This window comes from Desmodus rotundus, chromosome 9 (assembly GCF_022682495.2).
Source record: "Desmodus rotundus isolate HL8 chromosome 9, HLdesRot8A.1, whole genome shotgun sequence".
NCBI lineage: Eukaryota > Metazoa > Chordata > Mammalia > Chiroptera > Phyllostomidae > Desmodus > Desmodus rotundus.
In genome coordinates, this window is record NC_071395.1 from 22,958,011 (window position 1) to 22,981,920 (window position 23,910).

General features: G+C 36.5%; 1 protein-coding gene across 1 annotated transcript in view; it reads left to right on the forward strand.

Moving 5' to 3' along the window:
* The window catches only part of MARCHF1 (membrane associated ring-CH-type finger 1), a 538,948-nt gene that overhangs the window by 400,574 nt on the left and 114,464 nt on the right, over window positions 1–23,910 (forward strand). The window contains 1 exon segment of the mRNA XM_071219163.1: window positions 14,459–14,509. Coding sequence (XP_071075264.1) covers window positions 14,459–14,509 — 51 coding nt within the window.

A 23,910-nucleotide genomic window follows, 5' to 3' on the forward strand; every position in this document is an offset into this window, starting at 1 on the left:
TCTCTACCTCTTTTTCATGGTTCAGCCCATCATCACAGGTCAAAGTGTGATTGCTTGTGATTAATCCAGCACTGCTACCAAAGAGCCATAAATAGTGTTACCACCGGGAGGGTTTTGTAACATTGTGTATGAAATCCAGAATATAATATGAAAGGACCGAAGTCAATCCAATGTTGCTTTGTACTTATGGCTTTATAATTTAGCTGCATTTATAAAACCAGGTATGGATTTTGGCTTTGCTATTATAAATACATAAAAATAAAGGCATGTTGTTTATGAATGAAATAGCATATAAATTGTCATCATATACTTGTTGTCTATTTTCAAGAATATCTATGCTAATTAATATCTCTCCGAAACAAACATTGAAAATGAATTATAGTTCTCTTTATTTATCAAACATTAATGGTTCTCTGGACAGGTACTGGATTGGATTTAAAGAGAATAAAATGTAATTGAAATATAGTCCCCTCCCTTGAGAAACACTTTATCAAGTAATGGAACTAGAATAATCTATATTAACTTACACCCACATTAATTTCAATAGTAATTGCTACTTATCTACAATGAGTCTCCAGAATTTTTATGTAAAAGAAGTTTGTGGACAGGAACATAGAGGTTTCTGTATAAGTTGAGTTTGCATAGCAAGCAAACTTTGACTTTCATTGTATATTTATTCAGAATAGCTTCTATGTGTTTGTTGGAGAATCAGGTACTTCATGGAAATTAAGTGGCTAAAACCTTGCATTTTCAAATCTTCCACTTCTATAATGTTTTGTAAAAACATGTGCCAGAAATCCTACTTAGTCTTATAATATTTAAGATCATAAAAAACCCAGAAGAGAGTAAATGAGAAAAGTAGAGTGACTGGCCCAAAGTCACATGCTAGTGATTGCTGAACTGATCTGGAATTCGAACCAGGTACATTCTCAAAAATGGACCGTAAATAAATGACAGTGAGGAAAGGACTGAAAATTCATTCTTATGCTTATTTGTGTATTGTTATTATGCATATCATATATTATATTTGCTATTTGATGTCTTACTTTATAGCTATATACCATTTCTTCCCATTTCTTTATGGTATACACATATTTCATTATAATTGTCCATTACAATATATCGGCTTGTTAAGACTTCTCTGAAAGTGACCAAGGCCACCCAGGCTGTTGGTTGTGTCATCCAAGTGAGGGCCTGAGGCAGCGATCCTGTTCCACGCTGGCCTTATCCTGGATGCGTCAGGGTGTCGTACCTCTACCAGTGTCCGTAGGTGAGCTTTGAAGGGGTAGTTTTCATTTTATGAAGAAATGCCTTATCACATAGGTCTGAAGCTAAGTTTTTCCCATTTTTAAAAAATGAATTCAGAACTTTTATTTCTAACAGATTGTTTCTAATGTAATGAAATATAGCTTGTACATAAATAAGATATAAAGTTTATATAAAGTATAATGTTATGCTACCATTTGTTTAGCCTGAACACCTACTTTTTGAATTTAATTCCCACAACAACCTTGACAGGACTGTATTATTATTAGCATTCTACAGATGCATCAACAGAAGTTACAAGTGAAGACATAACCTGCCCAAGGTCATTTTAGAAGTGGTGTGGTTGGAATTTGAGCCCAACCATCCCAGCAAATTTACTACTGACTCGCTATAATACGGTATTAAGTAAAAACATTCCAGTGTGACTCCTGATCACTTCCTCCTGGATCCAAGTAAGCGCGTATGTGGGGACATTAAATTTGATTTCACTTTGGGCTCTTGTGGGGTCACTTGGTCTCCTACCCTCTATCTTTGTCTAATAATTAATCTAATGAATAGTAATAGACAAGAATCCTGAAATTCTTGTCTGAAGTGTGGGTTCATACTTTTTGTTTTTAAAATAGCTGAAAAAGTAGCAATAGAGAGAGAGAAAAATGAAGAGAGAGAGGATAAGTCAGAGCTGCTGTGACAAATGAGAAGCAGTCCGGCTGTGATCTTCCTCACGCGTGCGTGAGATCTGCATTCACACAAACCAAGAGTAACTTTCAGGCAGTCTTCCTAAAAGAGCTCCATGAAATATAGCCTCGAGATCTGTAACTCCAGACTGCCTGGAGGGCTAATATTATCATATAATGAGGGATTGTCAAAAAAGGACCTTAAATAAATGACAGTGAGGAAAAGCCCTGAAATTTGGGCAATATCAGCTTTCCTGGAACCATGTTCTCATCCGTATCAAGGTCATTTTGCCTATTTGTTCAAGTAGGAAAGCCCCATGCATCCTCAGCTATTTTACACAACCAGAATTTACATACCCAAGGGTGAAATTTCATCACATTTTTTATATGTTACTGACAGAAGGAAGGAGGGAGAAAGAGTTGAATGATGGAGTGGGGCAGGAATGGAATGCTTAAAGTAGCTACCTCACATTTAAGTGAGGCTCTTCCAAGGTACAGGAAAAAAGGATCACCAACCTGTGCATGATCGTAAATTTGCTTAAACATATGTTTGCTTCGGTTGCAAAGTGTTTAATATTTTTAAATTTTATGCCATCACATAAGGGATGTATTGTGGAGTTTCTCACAGAAACACAACTTTCTATTTTCTCATTCTAAAACTGTGGCAAAGACACATACACACCCATACACACGCCATGAGGCTTCTCAAATTTAATGAAGAAGAACCTTCCCTGAACTTTCCTTGACAATGTCTTAAGACAAATATGATCCCTAAAGTACCTTCAATAGAATGGAAGGTGAAAACTGTTAATTAAAGCATCCCACCATACAGAATATTTTAAATGGTTGGTCTCTAATGTGTGGACTGTTGTATACAAACACTCTCCAATCTTAAATTAAGCCCATAGAAGAAAGCAACGTAACTCTTACACAAATGTGCTTTGAAAGCTACTCGATAGATTTTTCATAGCTACAGACCGTGGCTGGTCAACATGACCATACCTGCAGAATGACTTTCTATGATCTTAATTTGATAAAAACAGTGAAAATAAATAATTTTTTACAAAATTATATAAAGAATACTAAAGATGATTTTTATCCATCAGGATCTAGAAAGAAAGAGATGGCGCTTCCAGGCTGGATAATTTGGGGAGAGTTAACAGTCTGCTTATAACAGGTGTGAGCAGAGTAGATAGAAAGTACAAGGGATAGTTCAGTGACCCCGGGCTAGAAACAGTACTGGGTAGTTACCACTCACAGGCTTGAAGAGGCAAGAAGAAGGAACATTTTCCAAAGCCCGAAGACAGACAGGGCTTTGTGGAAGGAGCTGCCTAACAAATGCTGCAACCTGCAATTGAGGGACAGAGCCAGCCGCTGGTGGTATCTCAAGGATGGGATAATTACTCTGGTCTTGTGATCCTCCATTCCTGTAATCCCCTGGGACTCTGCATTGGTGGAGGAAATTGCAAGTCAGAGAACAGAAGAGGCTGAGATGAGATCCGTCCAGCTGTGCCTCCTGGGTACTTGACAGCATGGGGCAGAGTAGGACATGAATCTGTAGGGACAAATAGAACATGAAGAGCACACCTGTGAATATAACTCAAATGAACATATGATATATTTAACCGCTGCTGAAATTCTGAGATCCCAAGACAAAAAAAGTCTAAAAATTAGTGAGATATTAAGCATTTATAGGCAAAAATAGTTAAATAATTAATAAGAAATGGGTCTTTACATTGAAATTAAGAACAAACTGACAGTAACCAGAGCGGAGGTGGGAGTGGATAATGGTGGGGAGAAGGGGCAAGGGTTTTCAGGAACAACTATAAAGGACACATGGACAAAACCAAGGAGGGGTGGGATCAGGGGAGGGAGGTGGGGATGGCTGCGGTTGGTGGGGAGTGATGGGGGGAAAATGCAGACAGCTGTACTTAAATGACAATAAAAAAAAGTCTTAAAAAAAAGAAAAAGAAAAGGGTCTTTATATATTATTTTTTGCAAAAGAAATTTCAAGGAAACAGTAAATTGGTTTTTGGCACCAAAAAGAAGATTATTGTGAAAATTTTTTACATAGATCAATAAAAAATACAAGAAGTTTTATAAATTATGTGTATATTCTTAGAATACTAGAGGCGTGAACATAGTCATAGAAACAGAATGTGGAACCAATAAAATTCCTTATGTTACACTCTTAAAAGTGTTCAGCTGCTGTACACTGAAGGCTTACGCTTATCTGAATCCATGTACTGGGGAAAAAACAGCAGTAGTAATCACCTTTTCACACGAGCCACTGAACTGAAATGATCATCTGCGGTTTAGCAGCCGTTCAGTGCTCCTTATTTTCTGTCTTTTCATAACTGGGAAGACGTGTGTATTAAATCCTCCGGACCTTTTCCCTGTGCTCTGGCAATTTAACCAGTGATCACTTTACTATGTTCTTTTTATTTCCATCCAAATATGACTTGGATTGAAACACTTTCAGTACTGAAGTGTGCAAACTTCTTTTAAAAAATTTCCTTTTGTTCTCATGCTAGCAATTGCAGTTACTAACTTGTTCAGCATGGCATGTCACTCATCAGTAAATGGTCTTTCTTTAGAAATGTGTACATCCAGGGCATGTTTTCATACAGCTTTTCTAAGGATGGAGGGGAGATTTCCATAGCACGATTTTTATATTCTTTGTTTCCTAGCCAGCACAATGATTTGGGCTGAGTACAAAGGAAGCTTTTATTCATTATCATTAGCAACAGTGGCACGTTTTTTCATTAAATTTGATAGTTGGACATCATATATTTGGTGTTTCAGTGTTTCAGAAACACTGTGTTTCAGAAAATTCAGTGTTTTCGGAAACTCTGTGTAGTGCAAAATTTAATAAATGTGACCACTTACAAGTAAGTGTGCTCTTCACTAATCTTTCGTTAGCATTAGCAAATTCAAGCTTAGTAATTCTAATCGTCCTAGTTTGTATTTACACAGTGCTTTACACTCAGGACTGTACCTTTTCCAAGTTCATAGTCTTTGTTTCTGCACTATTCTGTAAGGCCTTTAGGCCCATTTTGCCAGTTCGGCAAGCCAGGGCCAAAGAAGATAAGTTGTTTTTTTATGGTCCATAGTCATGCAGCTGCAGTTCTGATCCAACTGTTGTGACCACACGCCCTGCAGTTTTCCCATCAGTCCTACTTGACTTAATTAATTCGGTGCCTTTAGGCTCCCAGTAATGTACTGCCTTGGAAACATCAACATCAAAATTTTTTTGCAAGTTCTTTTGATCACACAGACACACACACACTTCTTTCATATATACATATTTTTTCTTTGATGAGTAAGACTAATTTTGCCATTTTTGTTTCTTTAATTTCCTTAATTTGACCTTTTACCAAAAAGGACTGAAAAACAAGTAACTTCTCAAGGTCTATCCATGTTGTCACAAATGGCAGCACTTCATCTTTTCTATTAACCCATATCACCCCCCAAAATTTAATTTAAAAAGAAAACGAAATAAATAAAAGTATTCTACATGTCCAATTTAACACTCAGAAACTTCCAAAGTACTTCTGTCTTGTAAATAGAATACATTAAATTTATAAATATAAAAAAGAAAAGAAAAAAGAAAAAGAAGTAAAACTGTACCCACACAAAGATATTTAAAGAAAAGACTAGAAAACCCCCATGGCCCTGTCTGCTGCCCCTCAGTCCCACCCGGCTCAGGGTCTGAAGGCAGTGATTGTGCATAGACTGGTGTGGTATTAAGCGATGTTGGATGAACATATTGTTGCTCAGTCAAAAATATACATGTAGCCCTCGCTGGGTGGCTGGCTCAGTTGTTTGGAGCTTCCTCCCGTACACTAAAAGGTTGTGGCTTTGATTCCCAGTTGGAGTGCATATGGAAGGCAACCAATCGATGTTTCTCTCATCAATGTTTCTCTCTCTCTCAATCCTTTCCTCTCTCTCTCAAATCAATAAGCATATCCTTTGGGTGAGGATTTAAATGTATATATGCAAATACATAAATATATATAGAGGTTCTGTATACGTGTTATAAAAGAAATGAAATCACCCTCTACATGTTGTCCTTAAGTCCTTTTTACCTTAATACTAAATATATCACGGATGAATATTACCACTTGCCAATAGATAAACATATACCTTCACATTTGTATTATAATATCACATCCATGTATAATTTTACATAAACAAGCATCCAACAGACTCTTATGCCCTTCTGCTTTTTTAGGAGATTTTCCCCCTTATCTCCTCTCTCCTCCCGTTTCCTCTTCCACTGGACTCTCCCTAGCCCTCTCCCCTCCCAACCCAGCCCCCAGAAACTCATGTCAACACACCTGCATATTGTTCCTTGATTTTTTTCTGTGCTCATACTACCATATGCAAATGCATGTCTCCAAATATATATGTTCACACCTAGACACTTTTTATACAAGTTCTGTCCATATATGTTTTACAAATAATCACTATACAACTTATTATTTTACTCTTCACTTTCAGTCCTATCTTGTGGGAATTCCTTTAAGTTAAATGGCAGAGTGCCAATTGCTTCTTTTTCATAATCACTTAATATGCCAAGATGGGACTCTACCATACCTTATTTAATCATTTCTCTATTGATGAGCATTGTTTATTAGTCAGGATTAGTCAGGACAGAGAAACTAGACCTTTGGTTTTAACACAGAAAATTTAATGTAAAGATTGAGTGCTTGTCTGTGAAAGATCATTAACTAGTAACAGAAAAGGCCAAAAAAAGAACACTAAGATATTGCAAATGGGGAGTGCAGGTCTGGGAGAACAAAGGAAAGCACTTGTAATTATTTAAAGCTGGAAATAGGGGATCCGTGTTACCACGTACTGAAACTCAGACTTCTGGGGAAGGAGCCAGTTAGTTGGCTGGTGCTGGTGTCTAAAAAGTGCAACAAGGCTATTGGAGGGTGTCAGGAAAACTGCATACTGTACTCAGCTGCTGCTACAGGAGGGAACTGCGGCTACGAGGGTGAAGATGCATTTCTAGGATGATGCTCACATGCACAAGAAGCCAACAGGACTCAAATAGGATGGAGCCTTTTCAGATTCCCTGTGGTGCCCTCTTTCTAGTGCAGCTCCAGAGGGAACTGGATAATGAATCAGAAAGATGGTGTGCAGAGTCCCAAGCCCAGAGCAGAATTTAGGAGGGTGGGCTTAAAACTTTGAAACATTAGCTTAACAACTGGTACCTCTTTATTGCCAAGATTAATTTCCTAGTTAAGAACAATCGCTGTATTAAGCATTCACATATCCTTATGTACCAGTGCTTTTGTTTCTCTGGGGTAGATCCCCAGGTACGACATTACTGCATAGTATATTTCTAATTTCACCAGATGTTGCCAAATTTTTTTCAAGTGATACTGCAAATATTCACACTTCTGCGAGCAAATTTTGAGAGTACTCTTTTGTCTTATCCTTGCCAGCAAGAGAAGCTATCACTTGTTTCAACTTTTCCAGCAATGTTTTGTTACTTTAATTAGTGTTTTCCTGACTGAGATTTTAAACATATTGTCATATATTCATTAACAGTCTGTAGTTCTTTTTTTGTGAATTTCTATTCCTATCTTTTGCTTAATTTTTTTCTATTGGGTTTTTAAATGTTAACTTTTTGTGTGAATAGGAAAAACTCTGTATATTATAGAAGTTGAACTTTATCAGTCTTCCATGTTATACTTTTCTAACTCTATTATTGTATATTCACTTTAATTTTTGTATTTTTTCAAGTATAATATAATTCAATAGGGCATAGCTTCTGAGTCCTATATTAGTTATATAGATCTCTGCCACTCCAATGTTGAATTGATAATTTAGGCTTATTTCAAAGGCTTTTGTTTTCTTCACATCTCAGACTGTTCGGTGTGCAGTCTGTGATGGCAGGTACACTGTGATAGGGGTTTGACTCTTTCTTCCTCATGGAGAGACGGTTGTCTGGAAGCATTTATTATATTAACTATCCTTCCAATATTGACTTGAAATACCAGTTTTGTTATATGTGGAGAGTTTATATCTATTTCTCGATTTTTTTCTTATTCTGAATTTCACTGACTTTTATTTTTTTTAGTTGATTCTATGGCTACACTACATTGATTTAATCACAGTGATGTTCATATGGGCAATGCCTAGCATAAGGAGACGTCCTCTTACTCATTAGTCTCTTAACTATTCTAAAGCATTTCTTTTTCTATGTATGTTCTTTCAGATCATTTTATCTGTCTTCTCTCTGTTTCAGAAAGGAAGAAATAAGCCCCACTGGAGACTTCTCTGAAACTACCTTCTCTTTATATGTCAATTGGTAGGGGATTTATATTTATTGGAATTAACTCCCCATCAAAGAATGGTGCTTTCCTTTGCTCAGATTATGACTTATATTCCTCAGTAAGATTTTATAGTTTATATTTTAATAAGATCTTATGATTTCCCTGTGAAATTTATTCCTAAGTGGTTTTTTAAATTACATTTCTGGGTATTTACTGCTAGAAGAGAGAAAGGGATGGGTTTTGCAGTATTTCCATTAGGATAGACTAAACTGTTATAATAAATTTTAACAATGTGATGGCTCAAAAGAAATACAAGTTTATCTCTCTCTCTCATGACAGTTTAGAAAGTATGTCCCAAATTGTCAGAGGGCTCTTCACAATGTGGTCATTCATGGACTCAAGAGAATTCAGCCGTACTATCATTATTATGCGGCTTCCTGGCTTGCTCTCCTGCTCACCGCCCTAGCACAGAGCAATATAAAAAGCATGGAAGAAACTTTAGATGTATGGGACAGTCAGGAAACTGTCAATTGCTGGCTATATTCATAGCTCACTGGAGAGAATTGAGTCATAGGCAACCTGGAACTGGAAGGGAGATATACAGTGACTGGCAAGATGTATACTGGTTACTAGTCGGTCAATACAAAGGAAGGGAGAATGGATTTTAGAAAATTTAGTAGACTGTCATGTTGTAATTATTCTGTATCTAGCTATTGCACTAAAGTCTCATTAATTGTAGTAATTTTTTTTAATTAGAGACTCTTGGAATTTCAATAACAACATACTATCAATAAGATTGTTTTATCCCTTCTTTTAAAATATTTTTTTCTACAAAATGTTTTTTCTTGTTATTTGCTAGAAACTCTAAGACCAGTTGAGTAATAATAGCAAGAACAAGTATTCCTAACAGCATTTCTTTAATTAACATAATTATATTATTTTACCACTTTGGATGTTTGGTATTGGTTTTTAGAATATTGTCTTTATTCCTTTAAGAGTTTTCCTTTAATTCTTATTTCACTTAGAACTTACATTATAAGAAGACTGCTGAGGTTTGTCAAATATTTTTTGACATTTAATTATAAGATGATGTTTGTCCCTTTCAATGTATTAACCTAAGGAATTATGTTGGTGCTAAGTGAAATAAGTCAGGCAGCGAAAGACAAATACCATATGATCTCACATATAACAGGAACCTAATGAATAAAACAAACACACAAGCAAAATAGAACCAGAAGCATGGAAACAAGGAACAAGCCTACAGGGACCAGAGGGAAGGGAAGAGGGTGATAAGAGAGGAAAGTAGGGGAAGGGCCTAGTTAAAGAACAAGTATAAATGACCTGTGTACATGGGCAACAGGGTGGGGAGTGACTGTGGGGGGGGGGGGAGGCCCAGGGGAGAGCAATGGGGGGGAAATTGGGAAAACTGTAATAGAACAATAATTTTTAAAAAAGAATTATGTTGACATACTTGATAAGAAAATAATTGGAATAAGGCAGATTTATTCTATTTCCCATGCATTTTTTGTATAAACTGCTGATGTAGCAAAGATATGTGCTACTCTTTAGATACCAGCTAATATTTTTTAAAGATTTTTTTGCATCTGTCATCCCAAATAAGATTAGAGAATAATTTTATTTTCCTTCCTTATTTCTTTTTGAGTACTTTCTTAATATATATGAAGTTTCATTTATGAAAGATTAATAATATGCATTAGGAAAATTTATGTTTCTATGGTAAAAAATAGTGTAAGTAAAGTTGGAACTATGTATTCTTTAAAAGTAAGATACAACTCAGTTATAAAATAATCATGCCCTTAAGTTTTTTAGGGTGTGCAGATTTTCATTACTTTTCTAATCTCTTCTTCATTGTCTGTCAAGTTTTTCTCTTTGTCTTGAAGAAATCCTGGCAACTTTTATTTTGCTAGAATATGATTCATTTCCTCGAGGTTTTCAAATTTGTTGCAATAGCCTTACCTGTAGCTTTTATAATCTTTTTTTCTGATCCTTGCTGGGTCCTTGGTTATGTACCCTTTCTCATTTCTTATATAACATTTCCTATAGGAAGTTCATCATTTTGTAATTATGTTCAAAAGACCTGCTATAAAAACATATTTATCTTTATTAGTTATATCCACTTCATGAGTTTTAGCTTTTATATTTATAATTTGTACTATATTCTTTTATTTTACTTTGAACTGTGTTCTTTCATAACATAGGCATTTATTGTTATAAATGTTCATCTGGATATAGCTTTTTGCTGTGTTCCAAAGGTCTTCGTATGATATTGTCTAAAGTTCCTGGCTCTGACTTTCCAGAGAATTTTTATTTCTTTAGAGCAATTTGGTAATTAATTTTCAGGTGATTAAGATTTATTAATCACATTTCAGACTTTTATTTCTAATTTAACTTGCTCAATATCAAAAGAAATGCCCTATAAAACCTCTACATGAATATTTTTGTAAAAGCATTATTTGAGGTCAAATAATTTTTAATGTGTTTAGACATTGAAAGTATTTTAAATTAATATACATGGAATTTTTATATATCTATTAATTAAATGCTGATTGCTATATTCAATTTTTCTATGTTCTTGTTTATTTTTGTGTGTGTAAGTTACACTGTTTTCAAAGACTTTTCTTCTATTACAAGCTTTAATTACCCTAGCAAAAATAATATATTATCTACTTAGAATTCTTCAGGTTACTCTTCAAAGTATCTTATTTTTTTCCTTCTTTCAAATACCCTTAATTCTTAGCTCAGGAATAAAAGAGAGAGAGAGAGAGAGAGAGAGAGAGGAGTAAACTGAAGAGCAGCATCTTATCAGTGGTCTCTCTGAGTCGGTCCTATTCTGGTTTCTCCGCTCAGGAATAGCTCGGCTTTCTCCCTTCAGTTTACTTATCAAACCTCCTACAAGCTGCCTTGCGGTTCTCTTTTGATCAATGATAAAATACAGAGTATTCATATGTGGTTACTTACATATCCAGTCATGTCGTGTGTTTTTATCAAAAACCACTTCCTTTTAGAGGACTATGCCTCTTTCCTTAAATTATATATTAAAACAATTTAGTAGTGATTTTTAAATTTTCTAATCATTTTTTCCTGTTGGTAATAAAAATCCAACTATGCTTAATGAAGATCAAATGTTTAAATGATATAGTATTCATAATAATCACAAAAAACTGATAATATAGGATATACTCATACCATACTAAAAATTAGAAGCCTCTTGAAAATATTTAAAAAGTACATATAAAACTAGAAGTCTCTCCCTCTGCACACTGTAAATGATCTGCTAAAATCCGACGTTACCGCTTGGTGATCTCAGATTTCTTATGCAGACTTGTTAGAACTCTTTGGTACCAACTTTTACTGACCTACAAGGTCGCTATAATTTGGGTAGCAGTGAGTAATGTTGCAGTCTGATACAGCTTCTTTTAATCTAAGGTAAAGAACTTAAACTGATCATAATAAAGTATGACAACCGTATTTGACTAATCTACAAAGAAGAATATGTTATTGCGATAGTAATGAGACAAGCCACCCAATTAATTAATAGCAAATGAGACAGATTACTTTGGAAGATTTCCAAGAGATAAAGTACTTCTGGTGCTTTACTTCAAAGGCAAGGCAGACCAAACTTCTTTAATCCCTGTGGGTAGAGAAGAATTTGATTTTCTATTCCCAAATTTTATATGCCAAAATCCAATCCACGATAGAGACAGAATTGCAGGACTGAGAAACTCAGATGTTTGCATTAAAATTATGAGTCTAGTAACTGGTGATGATCATTATGAAATCTGAGGGAGCTCTTCTGAGGTTTTCTCTACTTATAAGTAACAATGGACATATTATGATCTTGGAATCTATAAAATATTTTTATTTATAGCTTGTTTGATTCTTACAACAACCTCCATTTCACAGTGAGGAAATTGAAGTCCTGAAATGTCAAACAATATACTCCTGCTAGCGCTGGTTCGCTCCCACAGGTCTAATTGCAAGGCAGCCTCGCCCTCTCCATCACTGCCAGCGTGGCAGCAGCGCCCCCACTCTGTTCCCACGTGCTGACTGGAATAGCCACAGTAGGAACAGCCACAGTAGAGAATGAAGCCATGGCAAAAAAAAAAAAAAAAATTCAACCTTTGCCTAAGCTCATTTGTTTTTTCAATGCCTAACCTTGACTTAGGGGAAAATAGAAGCAATGGATTTCAAGTTAAAAGATCTCTTGAAGTACTAAATAATTAAACAGATGCTTCCTCCCCATTAGATTGGGGAGTGCTGGTGAAGAGAACGGGAATTACCTCCTTATTACAACCCTGTGCGGAACTCATTCACAATTGTGGAGGGAACCCGCCCCTCCCTGTGTTATCTGAAAACACCACAAAGTCTTATTTGCTTTGAAGAATCAAGTGATCTGATGCCAAATTGAATTTCCTGCAGTACTTCTTATTTCCCGCTGAAGCGCCTTTCCATTCATCATGTTCTCAAATACCATTTGAATATAGAAAACATAACAAAACACACTACAACAAAACTGCTCCCAAAGCCCATTAATGTCATGTGGTCTATTTACCTCTGTTCTATTGTGTCAAAATCCCTGACTTTCACTGGGAAGGAAAGATGGATTGCTTTTGTTTTCTAATCTCTGGAAGAGGAGTTGAGATGTCAGTAGAAAAGTGCCTCTCTCCATCACCAGAGGAAGCTAATCAAGGAAAAATGTCTGCGGGTAGTAGATACATTAATCTCCCCCTGGATCGCGGGGCCGTTATGAGGTGTAACTAATCGTATCGTGGGGACCCATCTTGGTCTGTAATAACGTGCTCCACAGTGACATCAGTGGTTGTAGGAGATGGATGTTGCGTGTAAAGGAAAGAGCACTGTTCAGCTGGAATATCTGTCTGCAAGCCTGTGGACGACACAGCGACAGTCGGCAGTGAATGCAGCTTCTGCATTTCCACAATAACACAGTCGCCACATCCTGTCGTCAGCATGTTTCTGAAACTGTCTCCAGCTGTCATCATGTGGCAATTTCAGGTCCACAGGCTCTTGTAACAACTTAGTTCTGAAAAATGACCTCTGTCAAGGTGTCTACTTGAGTCCACTTTAGTGCTGAGTCCAGATGCTCAGAAATTTTCTTTTTAAGAGACTCCTACAGTATTTCAGTGGCAAGGTTAATTCATATCCTTGGTTTCCAATTCAGAAGCTTTTGGTTTCCAGACCAAGTTCTCCCTACATTTTCTGTGCAGAAAAAGTGTGCTGTGATCTCTGGCTACATGTTAAATGCAGACATTCTGGTTCGCCAGTCATTTATCCATCAGCAGATAACTGGCAGAATGGAAAGAGCCACCAAATGGACTAGTGAGGCCTTGGGATGGCCTTGGCGTGGGCACGACGTCTGTGACTGCCTGCAACAGATGCTTCCCTTCTTCACGCAAGGGGGTGACCCTCTTTAAGGTCCCTTCTTACTTTAAAATTTTATGACTTTTTTTAAAGTCATGTATTCAACATTTTTTTTGCTTCTTTTCTACTAAACTGGAAAATCTTTAAGAGGCAAAAATGGAGCTTACAATTTCCAAGTTACTCTTAAATTTTAAATTTTAAAGTAATTTTAGAAGTATTTTCAATTTAAATAATTAAATGTTTTTCATGAAAAAGGTACATTGTGGGATTTTTTTATTTTAAAAGGAAAACAGCAGAAAAGACCAATTAAATGCATTTTAGATGTATTTTAATCTAAAATACATTTAAAGATTTGTATTTTTTAATACAAATTAAATGTATTTTAATACATTTAATACATCTACATTTAGCAAGTTAGATGTATGTACCATGTGCTTGGTATGCAATATTTACAGACACTAAGAATCAGAATTTACTCAGAATTTCCTGGTAGCAAAAGCAAAAGGGGAAATTAGACTGTATTTTTACTGTCTAATTTTATTTCAAAGGAACTGCATATTTTTTTTTAGAGAAATAAGAATTTCCTGAAAATAAGTCCTTCTAGACTGATACATACCCTAAGGTTAATTGAAACCTTTTCAAAGGGACATTGATGTGTACTAGAGAAACACAGTTTAGTAAGAAACATGCCATCCTGTATAAGCCATCGGTATGTTTATAAGAACAACGTAGAGAGCATTTACACGTCTGCCTGCGCTGTTTTTCTTTTTGTCCGTGGTAAAGACTATTGCCATACGTTTAATCAATGACTCTAATTTTATTTTTCAGAATGAAAAATCCCCGGGACGATCTGCAAGTCGATCGAGTAATATTTCAAAAGTAGGTGAACTTTATTTTCTTAATTGTTTATTGATTTTCATATTTTATGATTTTGAGCAAATATTTTATAATGTTTAACCTCTAATTCTCATCCATGGACAATACACAAATATGGCTTGTTAATGATTTTGACTACAGTATTTCAAGTTTTTGCTGTTATGAAAGGACACGATTTTATACAACAAAACAAGTTAAGCTGTTTCTTCCTCTTCAGTGCTGTATGCAAAAGAGCATTTGCTACTTTAGAGTGTCAGACAAAGTCTGTTTTTTTCCTTTCTCCTTTCAGGCATCACAGAGCTGCCACATACCCAAGTTGTAACTATATCAACATTCATCATACAATTTCCATGAATTCAATGTTTCAGGAGTTTGGGCTGAACAATGTGAGAATTTAACTCTTCTTGTCACCAGGGCAGGTTTTGGAAATCAATTTAAGACATTAGTTTGGTCATATTTACTTTAGAGTCAACAGATGAGAAAAACAAAATGCTCCCTAGACCAGGGGTGGCAAACTCATTTTCACCAGGGGCCACATCAGCCTTGTGGTTTCCTTCAAAGGGCCAAAATAATTTTAGGACTGTATAAATGTAACTACTCCTTAACTGTTAAGGAGCTGAAATTACATTCGGTCCTTTGAAGGCAACTTCGAGGCTGTTGTGGCCACTGGTGACAATGAGTTTGACACCCCTGCCCTAGACTGTCTGCAAATTTAACCAAGACACCAGAGTGCTGAAAAAATTTGGTCATGGGAGAGATGCTCTAGATTTTTATTTTGCCTTGGAAACAACAATTAAGAGCTAGCCTCTAAAATGTGGCACTATACGATGTATAGACTTGGTGCTTGGGGAGTGAAAAGTCATTTAGAGCCATATGTCAAATTGGAAAGCTATGACTTCCAGAAATATTATTCAGACAGAGATGGATTTACCACGAATAAGACTTCTATTATAGGTCCCCTCACTTGCCAGCACCCTTCCGCAACCTTGAACTTAATTTTGTATATGTAATTTGTATTTTTCCTTTAAGAGGGGTCCCCAAAATACTAATAAACTTTATCCACTACAGAACTTAAATCTATTTTCAATTTAAGTGCATTTAAAATTTTTGTTTTGTTTTGGGAAACAAAGGACTTCATCACTCATTGAAAAAAGCAGTAGCCAGACTATCCGCATTTTCTTAAGTTGGTTTCCCAAGGCCACTTCTTCCGAGACAAAGCCAAGAGGACCAGGTGGCACTTGCAAACACACAGGGCTGATTACTGGAGGAGAACCCCAACTGTAGGAAACCCTAATATTTTTAACAGACAGTATGCATGGCTGTCCACTGCTGCATGGGGAGACTACATCTCTACGTTACAATGCTCTGCACTATGTGAACATCCTTAAAAAAGATAATCCAGAGCAAATGCAGTTAATGCTTCTTCTTGCAAGAACTGCAGAGATACAAGAGGCACATAGAGAACTGTAGCTCAATATATGGTACTGAACGTTCTAGTTACATTCAAATCTAGGTACCTTCATAGATATTTGAGAGGCAATGTGGCTTAGCGGTTAAGAGTACTAAGTCTGTAGAGGGAGGGTCTGAGTGCAAGGTGCTTCTTACACAGGCATTTCACGTATGTAACCCTTAGACATTCACTTAACCTTCCTAAGACGGGTTTTCTCCTGTGTGATGTGAGGATGCTATCAGTCACCTGTAAAAGTTTTTAAGTGGCTGTAAATTAAAACAGTGCCTTTGAATTGTCTGTTATCTTAGTCACATCATGACGAGCCTTGCAGAACATTGTCTTCTTTCTGAACTTCAATGTTAATGTCGACCTAGAACTTGTAAACAGTCCTCGGTCATAGGATTTATTGTCTCACCACCCAGGGGTGAAATTGTATTTTCATTGCCAAACTGGTGTTTGAGTCTGATATAATGCAGCTGGTTTATAACATTTTAGCCTTTTAATTATTTGCTCTATAAGAAGTAAAAAAGTCAGGATGTAGTTTCCATTCTGTGAGTTCTTCCAGGCTCTGCTATGTATTAACCGTGCCCTTGTGTGGGAGGCAGGCAGTATCTGAAAAAAATTGCATTCTTTTCAGAGAGAAATTAAGAACTATCTTCTTTTTTGTGTGTGTTTTAGTTTGTTTTTAAATTTATTTTCTTAGAGAGAGGGGAAGGGAAGGAGGAAGAGAGGGAAAGAAACATCAATGTGTGGTTGTCTCTCATGTGCCCCCTACTGGGGACCTGGCCTGCAACCCAGGCATGTGCCCTGACTGGGGATCAAACTGGCGACCCTTTGGTTCACAGGCCAGCACTCAGTCCGCTGACCCACACCAGCCAGGGCTAAAAGCTATCTTCTTCTTCACTCTAATTGTACAATAGCAAAAATCAACTATCTCACACCTCTAGGAAGAAAGGAGATTTTAGTGTGCATACTTTTAATTTAAACCAATATAAGTTTCCTTTTATTTATGTTCAGAATGACAGTTACAAATGCTGAATACATTGTTGGGTCCTCACGACTTTTTCATGAATTACTAAGTAATAAATTTTTCATTAAGACCAAGTATGAAATAAAAAAATCTAGCAATATTGTAGATTTTTTTCTTTTAAAGTAGTGAAGGAGAAAACATTAAAATAGAACAAGGATGCTTTTCTTCTAATTTTGTCAAAATAATTTTTATATCCAAAGAAAGGACTGAGAGTTTTTCAAGGACATGATAATCGTTATAACAGAGCAATTAAGAGTATGGATTTCAGGGTAACTGTTCAGGAGGGTGAATTTCCGTAGTAACTTTATCTGTAAAAGGAGAATATGTAACAGTGTCTACCTCTCGGAGTGGTGCTTAGAACGCTGGCCTTGTATAGTATTAGCTATTCTTATTATAGGGCTTTAAATATTTATATCGCAATAATAGCATCAAATAAGTCCTCATAGGCCTTTTCTGTAAGCAAGTGAATTTGAGACACGAGTTATAATATGTATCTTGTTTTCTGACTGGAATAAAAATAAATAAGAGATTTGATAGGATTAAGTAAGATGTTGGCAATATGACAGAATTTTATTGAAAAAAGAGCACTGCATGTTCCTGTTCCCTTAAAAAGTATGTGTAAGTATCAATAATAATTACTGGTATCATCCATGATGGCTGTCAGCCTTATCTTTTATCAAGTTTGTGCCAACCCCTACTCCTTACAATGCAAAATCACAGACAACATGGAGGACTTGTCTAGAATGGGAAAGCAGAAACGCCTTCCATACTGTCGAGTCTGCTCTTCTGCCTACTTTTTGCTGTTCCCTCCTGAATCAGGAGACCTTCTAATCATCAATAGCTCTGGAATGTCTCTCATCAGGAGTCTTATTCTCTGCTGGAATTGATGAAGTAATGAAAATCAAAATCCTCCCAGTCCTCAGCGAAGGAGTTGAGATATGACATATACATTACATAATTCATATTGTATGCGATATATATACTATTGAACTGTATACCTTTTAATGCAGAGAAGATAACAGAGCAGTCCAGAGACTCACATTCTTAGAAAGACCTGCTGGCAGGTTGGTCCTTGGCTGGCATCCGGGCATTAGAGTACCACCCTCATTGATAGAGAGAGTTCTCTGGGCCTAAACTCTGCAAACTATGTAGTTTGGCCTAGGGGCCTGCTTTCCTAGAGGAGTCTAGAATTTTGATATATACTGGGCAGTGGGTGCCTACCCAGCCAACTCCAGTAAAAACTTCAAGCATTGAGCCTCCAGTGAGTTTCCCTGGTAGATACAGCACCTCACGTCCTCGCAGTTCGTGGCTGCAGGAACGAGAGGCATCCTGTGCAACTCCACGGGGGTAAACTTTTGGAAGGTTGAAAGTTTTCTCTTGGTTTCCTTTTGCTGATCTTCCCCTGTCGCCTTTCACAGTAATAAGTCATAGCTCTGTGTATGACTGTGAGTTCTGTCCTAGGAGTTGTCCTAGCAAATCACTGGACCTGGGCAGGGTCATGGCAACCCTTGGTGTATTTGTCAAAAAAGTAGAGACAGAAGGCTATGAGAGTTCAGAGAATGATCACTTCCATTTGGAGAAGACAGGATAACATCGGAGAAGGTGTCTCGGAAAAATAGTTCATAATGAGGCACTTGAAGAATGGATGTGATTTGATCAGCAGTCAGGAGAGTACATTTAAAGGGATGTAAGTACAAGGCATAGAAGCTAGAAAACATGGATTATAAGGAGAAAGGTACATAAAATAGTTTCTAGGGCCCTTGACATGGAACTTTGAAAATAGGATGCATTCTCTCTAGTCACATTAGTGTTATCTGGTTTGGAGATGCAGAGATGGGTTAAGAACCCCTCAAGATCCTTGAGACTTTTTTAAAGTAAATATATATGAAACAACATTATTTTTGCTATAAACATGATCTTGCTATTGTGAATATGAAATATCCAAGTGTGGGATAAATAACAAATGTTGAATTATTGATGAACATTAAAAATTTCCTCTGTAATCTTTACCTCTGAGTTTTTGTACCATATATTATTCAATTGCAATTATACTTTAAGTTTTACAGTCAATCCAACTTTTAATTTTTTATTAGTTTATGTTTCTAGTTTGTTTTAGGAAATATAAGACCGATAGACCTGTGTCTCTTTTTTTTTCCTACGCTAATAAGATTTGTATGCCTTGGGTATGTTAAAGTTGACCAAAAAGCTGCAGAGGAGCTATATAGGTTTAAAACAAAACAACAAATGTGTGATTGTCAGAAGAACTTCAGTGTGAACACGGCAGCATTCATTTATCCATCACTTACTCTTTTCTCTTTGAAAAGCTGCTTTTGATACTAGTGCTTTATGCTTTTTAACACACATATGACTCACAAATTGGCTCCTCAAGATGCAAAATTAGCCAAATTTGGCCTTTCTTTTATTTTTTTGGGGTGAGGGATCATTATGTTCAACTAGCAACAGTGTATTATGTATTTCACAAGAAAAATGTTTCAAAAGCAAACTGTCAAAAGGAAAGAAAGCCTTGTACTTTCAATGCAAATCAACATCTAGGATTTTCTTTTCAATAAAACACTTTATGCTTTTTCATCTATGTAGAAAGCAGCTCACAAAATCTAATCTACTTATGAAAAGAAATTCCAAGGCCACTGCCTTAACAAAATGATATTTCAGGTAGTTTCCACCATTTCCTATTATATTCCCGAGACTTCATTTACTTAACAGAGGTCCATCTAAATTGTTCAGTTGGTCTAGAAACATCATGTAAATGCTAAGGTAAAGATAGTGTATAGTGTATAAAATATTCTTCCCAAAGCTTTGTCTTCTCTTGTCTGTGCTGCCTAGTTTATTGAGCAATAAATGGAGATGTATGATGTAGTCAATACAATTTATTCGACCAACATTTTTGTAAGGATGTACTAGGTACAAGTCATTACATGAACCATAACATTTTAAGCAGATGGTTTTCTTGGATCAAATACATGCTTTGACTTTACTTCTGTAAATTTTCATTTCTTCCCATTTTGCCAGACTTCCCTTAAGATTCCAAATACTCTCCAGCAAGGTCAAGGTGAAAGCATTCCCCAAATGTAAGATGTATTGGGAATTTTTTCAGCTTAACCTATGCCAAGCATTTGCATCTCTGAACAGGTGTTTAATGTTCTGATTTATTGAGAGATCATCTTGGTTCGCTTATACAAGGGACCTATAAATCAGCCATACCCTCAGACTACAGATCTTCAGAGGGTAAGTTTGATAGGTTGATGAAGTAAAATGGGATGTAGAGTTAAGAAACAACTAAAAATGTGACAGACTAATGTGAGAACTTTTGTAGAGCCTGAGTCCTAAGACCAAAATTGAAAATGGGGATAAATTCAGTTGAATTAGTCAAGATGTCAGGGGAAGATTAAGAAAGTCTGAGAACTTATATCTGGAGGCTTTTTCTTTCTCTACACTTGCTCCTTGGGTGATCTTATCGAGCCTCAAGACTGGTAATTTGAGAAGCACCGCTCTGGAGCATCTACTATGTTTGTAGAAGCTGCAGATTTCTGAATTGTCTAGAGTGCCTTAGAAGATCCGGTGGCGGGGGAAATAACACTGAAATCATTTGAGATTCTTTTGAAATGTGTGAAAGTGTGTGTGTGTGTGTGTGTATCTATATATCTATATGTATATCTAGATATATATATAGATAATATATATATATTCATGTATTTCGGGAGAGAATACTTAGTTTTCATCAAATGAAAAATTCACAAAGAGTAGAGTTACATCTCCACATATCTGTAGAGAAATACACATAAAAGGGTAAGTCTTTTGGATGATGATGAGCTTTGTTTGTGTGTTTGGCTAACACTGGATTGATCTCCCATCAGGTAGTTATAGAACACCTATTTATTGTATGCAAAAATTAGTTTAGATGCTAGAGATTCAAGGCTGTCAGAGCTACTAAAGTCACTGCCATTATGAAATATGTATTCTAGAATTATTGCACATTCTCTGGGTTGTTATCTCTAGCTGAAAAGTTCCACAGTTTTGTTTTTCATGTGTTGGTTTTCAGAATTTTATCCAGGGCAAGACTAAGTAACTCTCCTGGACTTCAAGAAATAGGAAAAGCCATACATTTGGGAAGCTTTGGGTATAGTAACAGGTCAGCCTTGCCTTTAGCAAAGGCATTTTGAGAGTCTGGGGGCTACCAGTGCTGGGGGCCAGACAAGGAAAGCTATTGACCTGACCCTCGGTTGAGGTGGCCTCTGTGCCCACAACCAAAGGTGATCAAGGAGAACGCCCTGCCCACATCTTGATTTGAATACTGCGGTGCTAGCCAGCTTCTGCTCCCAATCAACGTGTGTCTGAGTCACACCATATATTCTGGCAAATAATAGGTCCAGGAGGGTTTGAAATATATTCTCTACTTTTTCCTTCAGTAATACGGTCCTTAAATTTATATACGCTTTATTTAGTTGTGATTTCTTTCAACATTAGTACTGTATTTAATTTCTTTAGCCCTCATTAGCCTTCAGATAAGAGGAAGAGTTGGAGTTTTGTGGGGTTGTTTTTTTTTTTTTTTTTTTAGTGTACTTTTAACGTCACTAACATATGGATGGTTGGTAGGGAAAGGGATTCATCTCTAAAGCAAGACATTTTGGCACAAGGGCTGTTTTTGAATTCCACTGCTAAGTATTGCCAGGGATTAAATCTCTGACCAGAACATTTGCTGAGAAGCTGGGATCAGTAACATTTTTCTCCTCCAACACTTAGTAGATGATACAGTCTTCTTTCAACGTTTAACCAATTTGCATTCTATTGCCTCTGAACATTCTTTAAAAAGAGATGACTCTCTTTGTGGGAAGTCCAGAATCAAAGAAATTTTAGTGAAACCAGTCATTAAGAAGGACTATGTTTGTGGAGGTGAAATTCATAAACAAAGCTGCAGGTCGGCCCGTGAGGCAGACACAAGGAGCGCAGGATTGCTGCTGGCATTTAGTCCGTGTGCCCTGCGTCTCCTAACCCGAAGAACTGGCTGTCACCAGGAGCGTGACAGCTGAGATCTCCTGCCCCAATGCCCAGTCGAGTTCAACCTCCTAAAGAACTGAGAAAGTAGGTCATGCCAACCACGCAGTGGGAGAGGACAGGCAGAGCAGGGTATGGGGAGCCAAGAGATCATGCAGCACTGGCTTGGCTTACTTGACATATATCAAATACCTATCATATGTCAAATGGACTGGTTCATTTTAACTTAAACTCTTTAGTATTGGACTTGAATATTTTTAAATTCCATTTCTTTTACTATAATATATTTTAGTAGACTTGGCAGATGAGTTATGTAGTTCATGTCTTTTAAACCTGTCTAATGATATAAACAGTTCTCACATATTTTACTGGTGATGGGGGAAGGCTTTCTCCAAGAGCCTGGGTCCTTCAGGTCAAGCTGAAAACAGATTTGTTTTAGGCTACACATGGTAAAAATATTCTATACAGGTGAATTTTCAGTAGCAAGTAGGTGGTTATTTACTCTTCCACAGTACTGTTTGGTATGGTAGCCATTAGCCATGGGTGACTATCTAAATTTAAATTAATACGTTCTTTTGTTGCCTAGCCATATTTAAAGTGCTCAGTGACTACAAATGCTCAGTGGTTACTATATTGGATGATGTAGCTGCAGAATATTTCTGTCACCACAGAAAGTTCTATCAGACAGACACTGCTGTTGTAGAAAATGCGCTAAATTCCTCTGCGACAAGAACTGTGAAGGGTGCCTAGGTGTTTTTACACAGCCAGAAAAATGATACCAGTCTGGAAAATAGTGATAATATTTAAAAATTTCAGTATGGAAGTTCTTAAATCCTGATACCTGCCATTTATTTCATCTTGTTTAACAAGACATACTGAAGAGCAAGTACCAGGGATGGTGAATGGGCCAGCCCTGGGGCAACACAGCTGTAAGTGTTGTGGCCCCTGTACTGCAGTGATGTGGAAAGTTTTTTTTCTGGACCAGATCACAGAGCTAAAGCAGACCCCTATTTTGGTTCCTGTAAGAATTCTAAGAGGAAATGAATATCGTGATTTTATGGTACCAGGGTGAAAGTTATTTCTTGCCACTGATCATCTGTATTATTACACAGAGCGGGAACAGAAAGCAACATCACAGTTATAGTTTCTTTTCCAAAGTAGGGATTTATTGTATGTGAAACTGAATACATTAAAGTTATTTCTATAACTTTTGCAGATGCTCATATCTTTTAATGTAATAAATCTCTGATGAGGTAAGAATTTACATTCAAAGTCTAACTAGTCATGAATTAGTAGTTTTCTGGGATGTTGGGGTGAGGTTGGGACAGGAGATGGTACAAGCAAGGGGAATGAATGCTGTCCATGGATACTCTCAGCAACCATAATTTTCTCCCTCCTGCTTTCTTCAAAAGTTGATCTGAAGCCACATTAGTATTTATTGTCTTTGAATATACATAAGGTCAAAAAACTGTACAAAATTCCTTTAAATTTATACAATCTCACATGGTAGTTTGATGGTTACACCCTTGAATTTTTTTACCTATGATTTTCTTTCAGGAAATAATTTAATTTTGCAGATTTTCTCATGCATAACAATAGGCTACATTTAGTTCTAGTGACTTGATCACTGACGGACTTAGACATATTCTAGTTCGAGTGCTGTAAGTTTTAAAAAAGAGGCATGTGTAAGTCATTAAAAGTCAAACAAGTCACAGTTTTTGATCATCTTTAACTGACGTAAACACAAGATGATTATGTTGACATGTTTTTTATAGTATTACACCAAAAGCTCCTCTCACTGCCTCTCTCCTTTTCTGCTGTTTGTTATAATATTAGATATTAATTATCTTTTCAAGTTTTTTACAGCCTTAGTTTTTTTCTGTTTTCTATGTTACAGTTGAATCTTGTTCC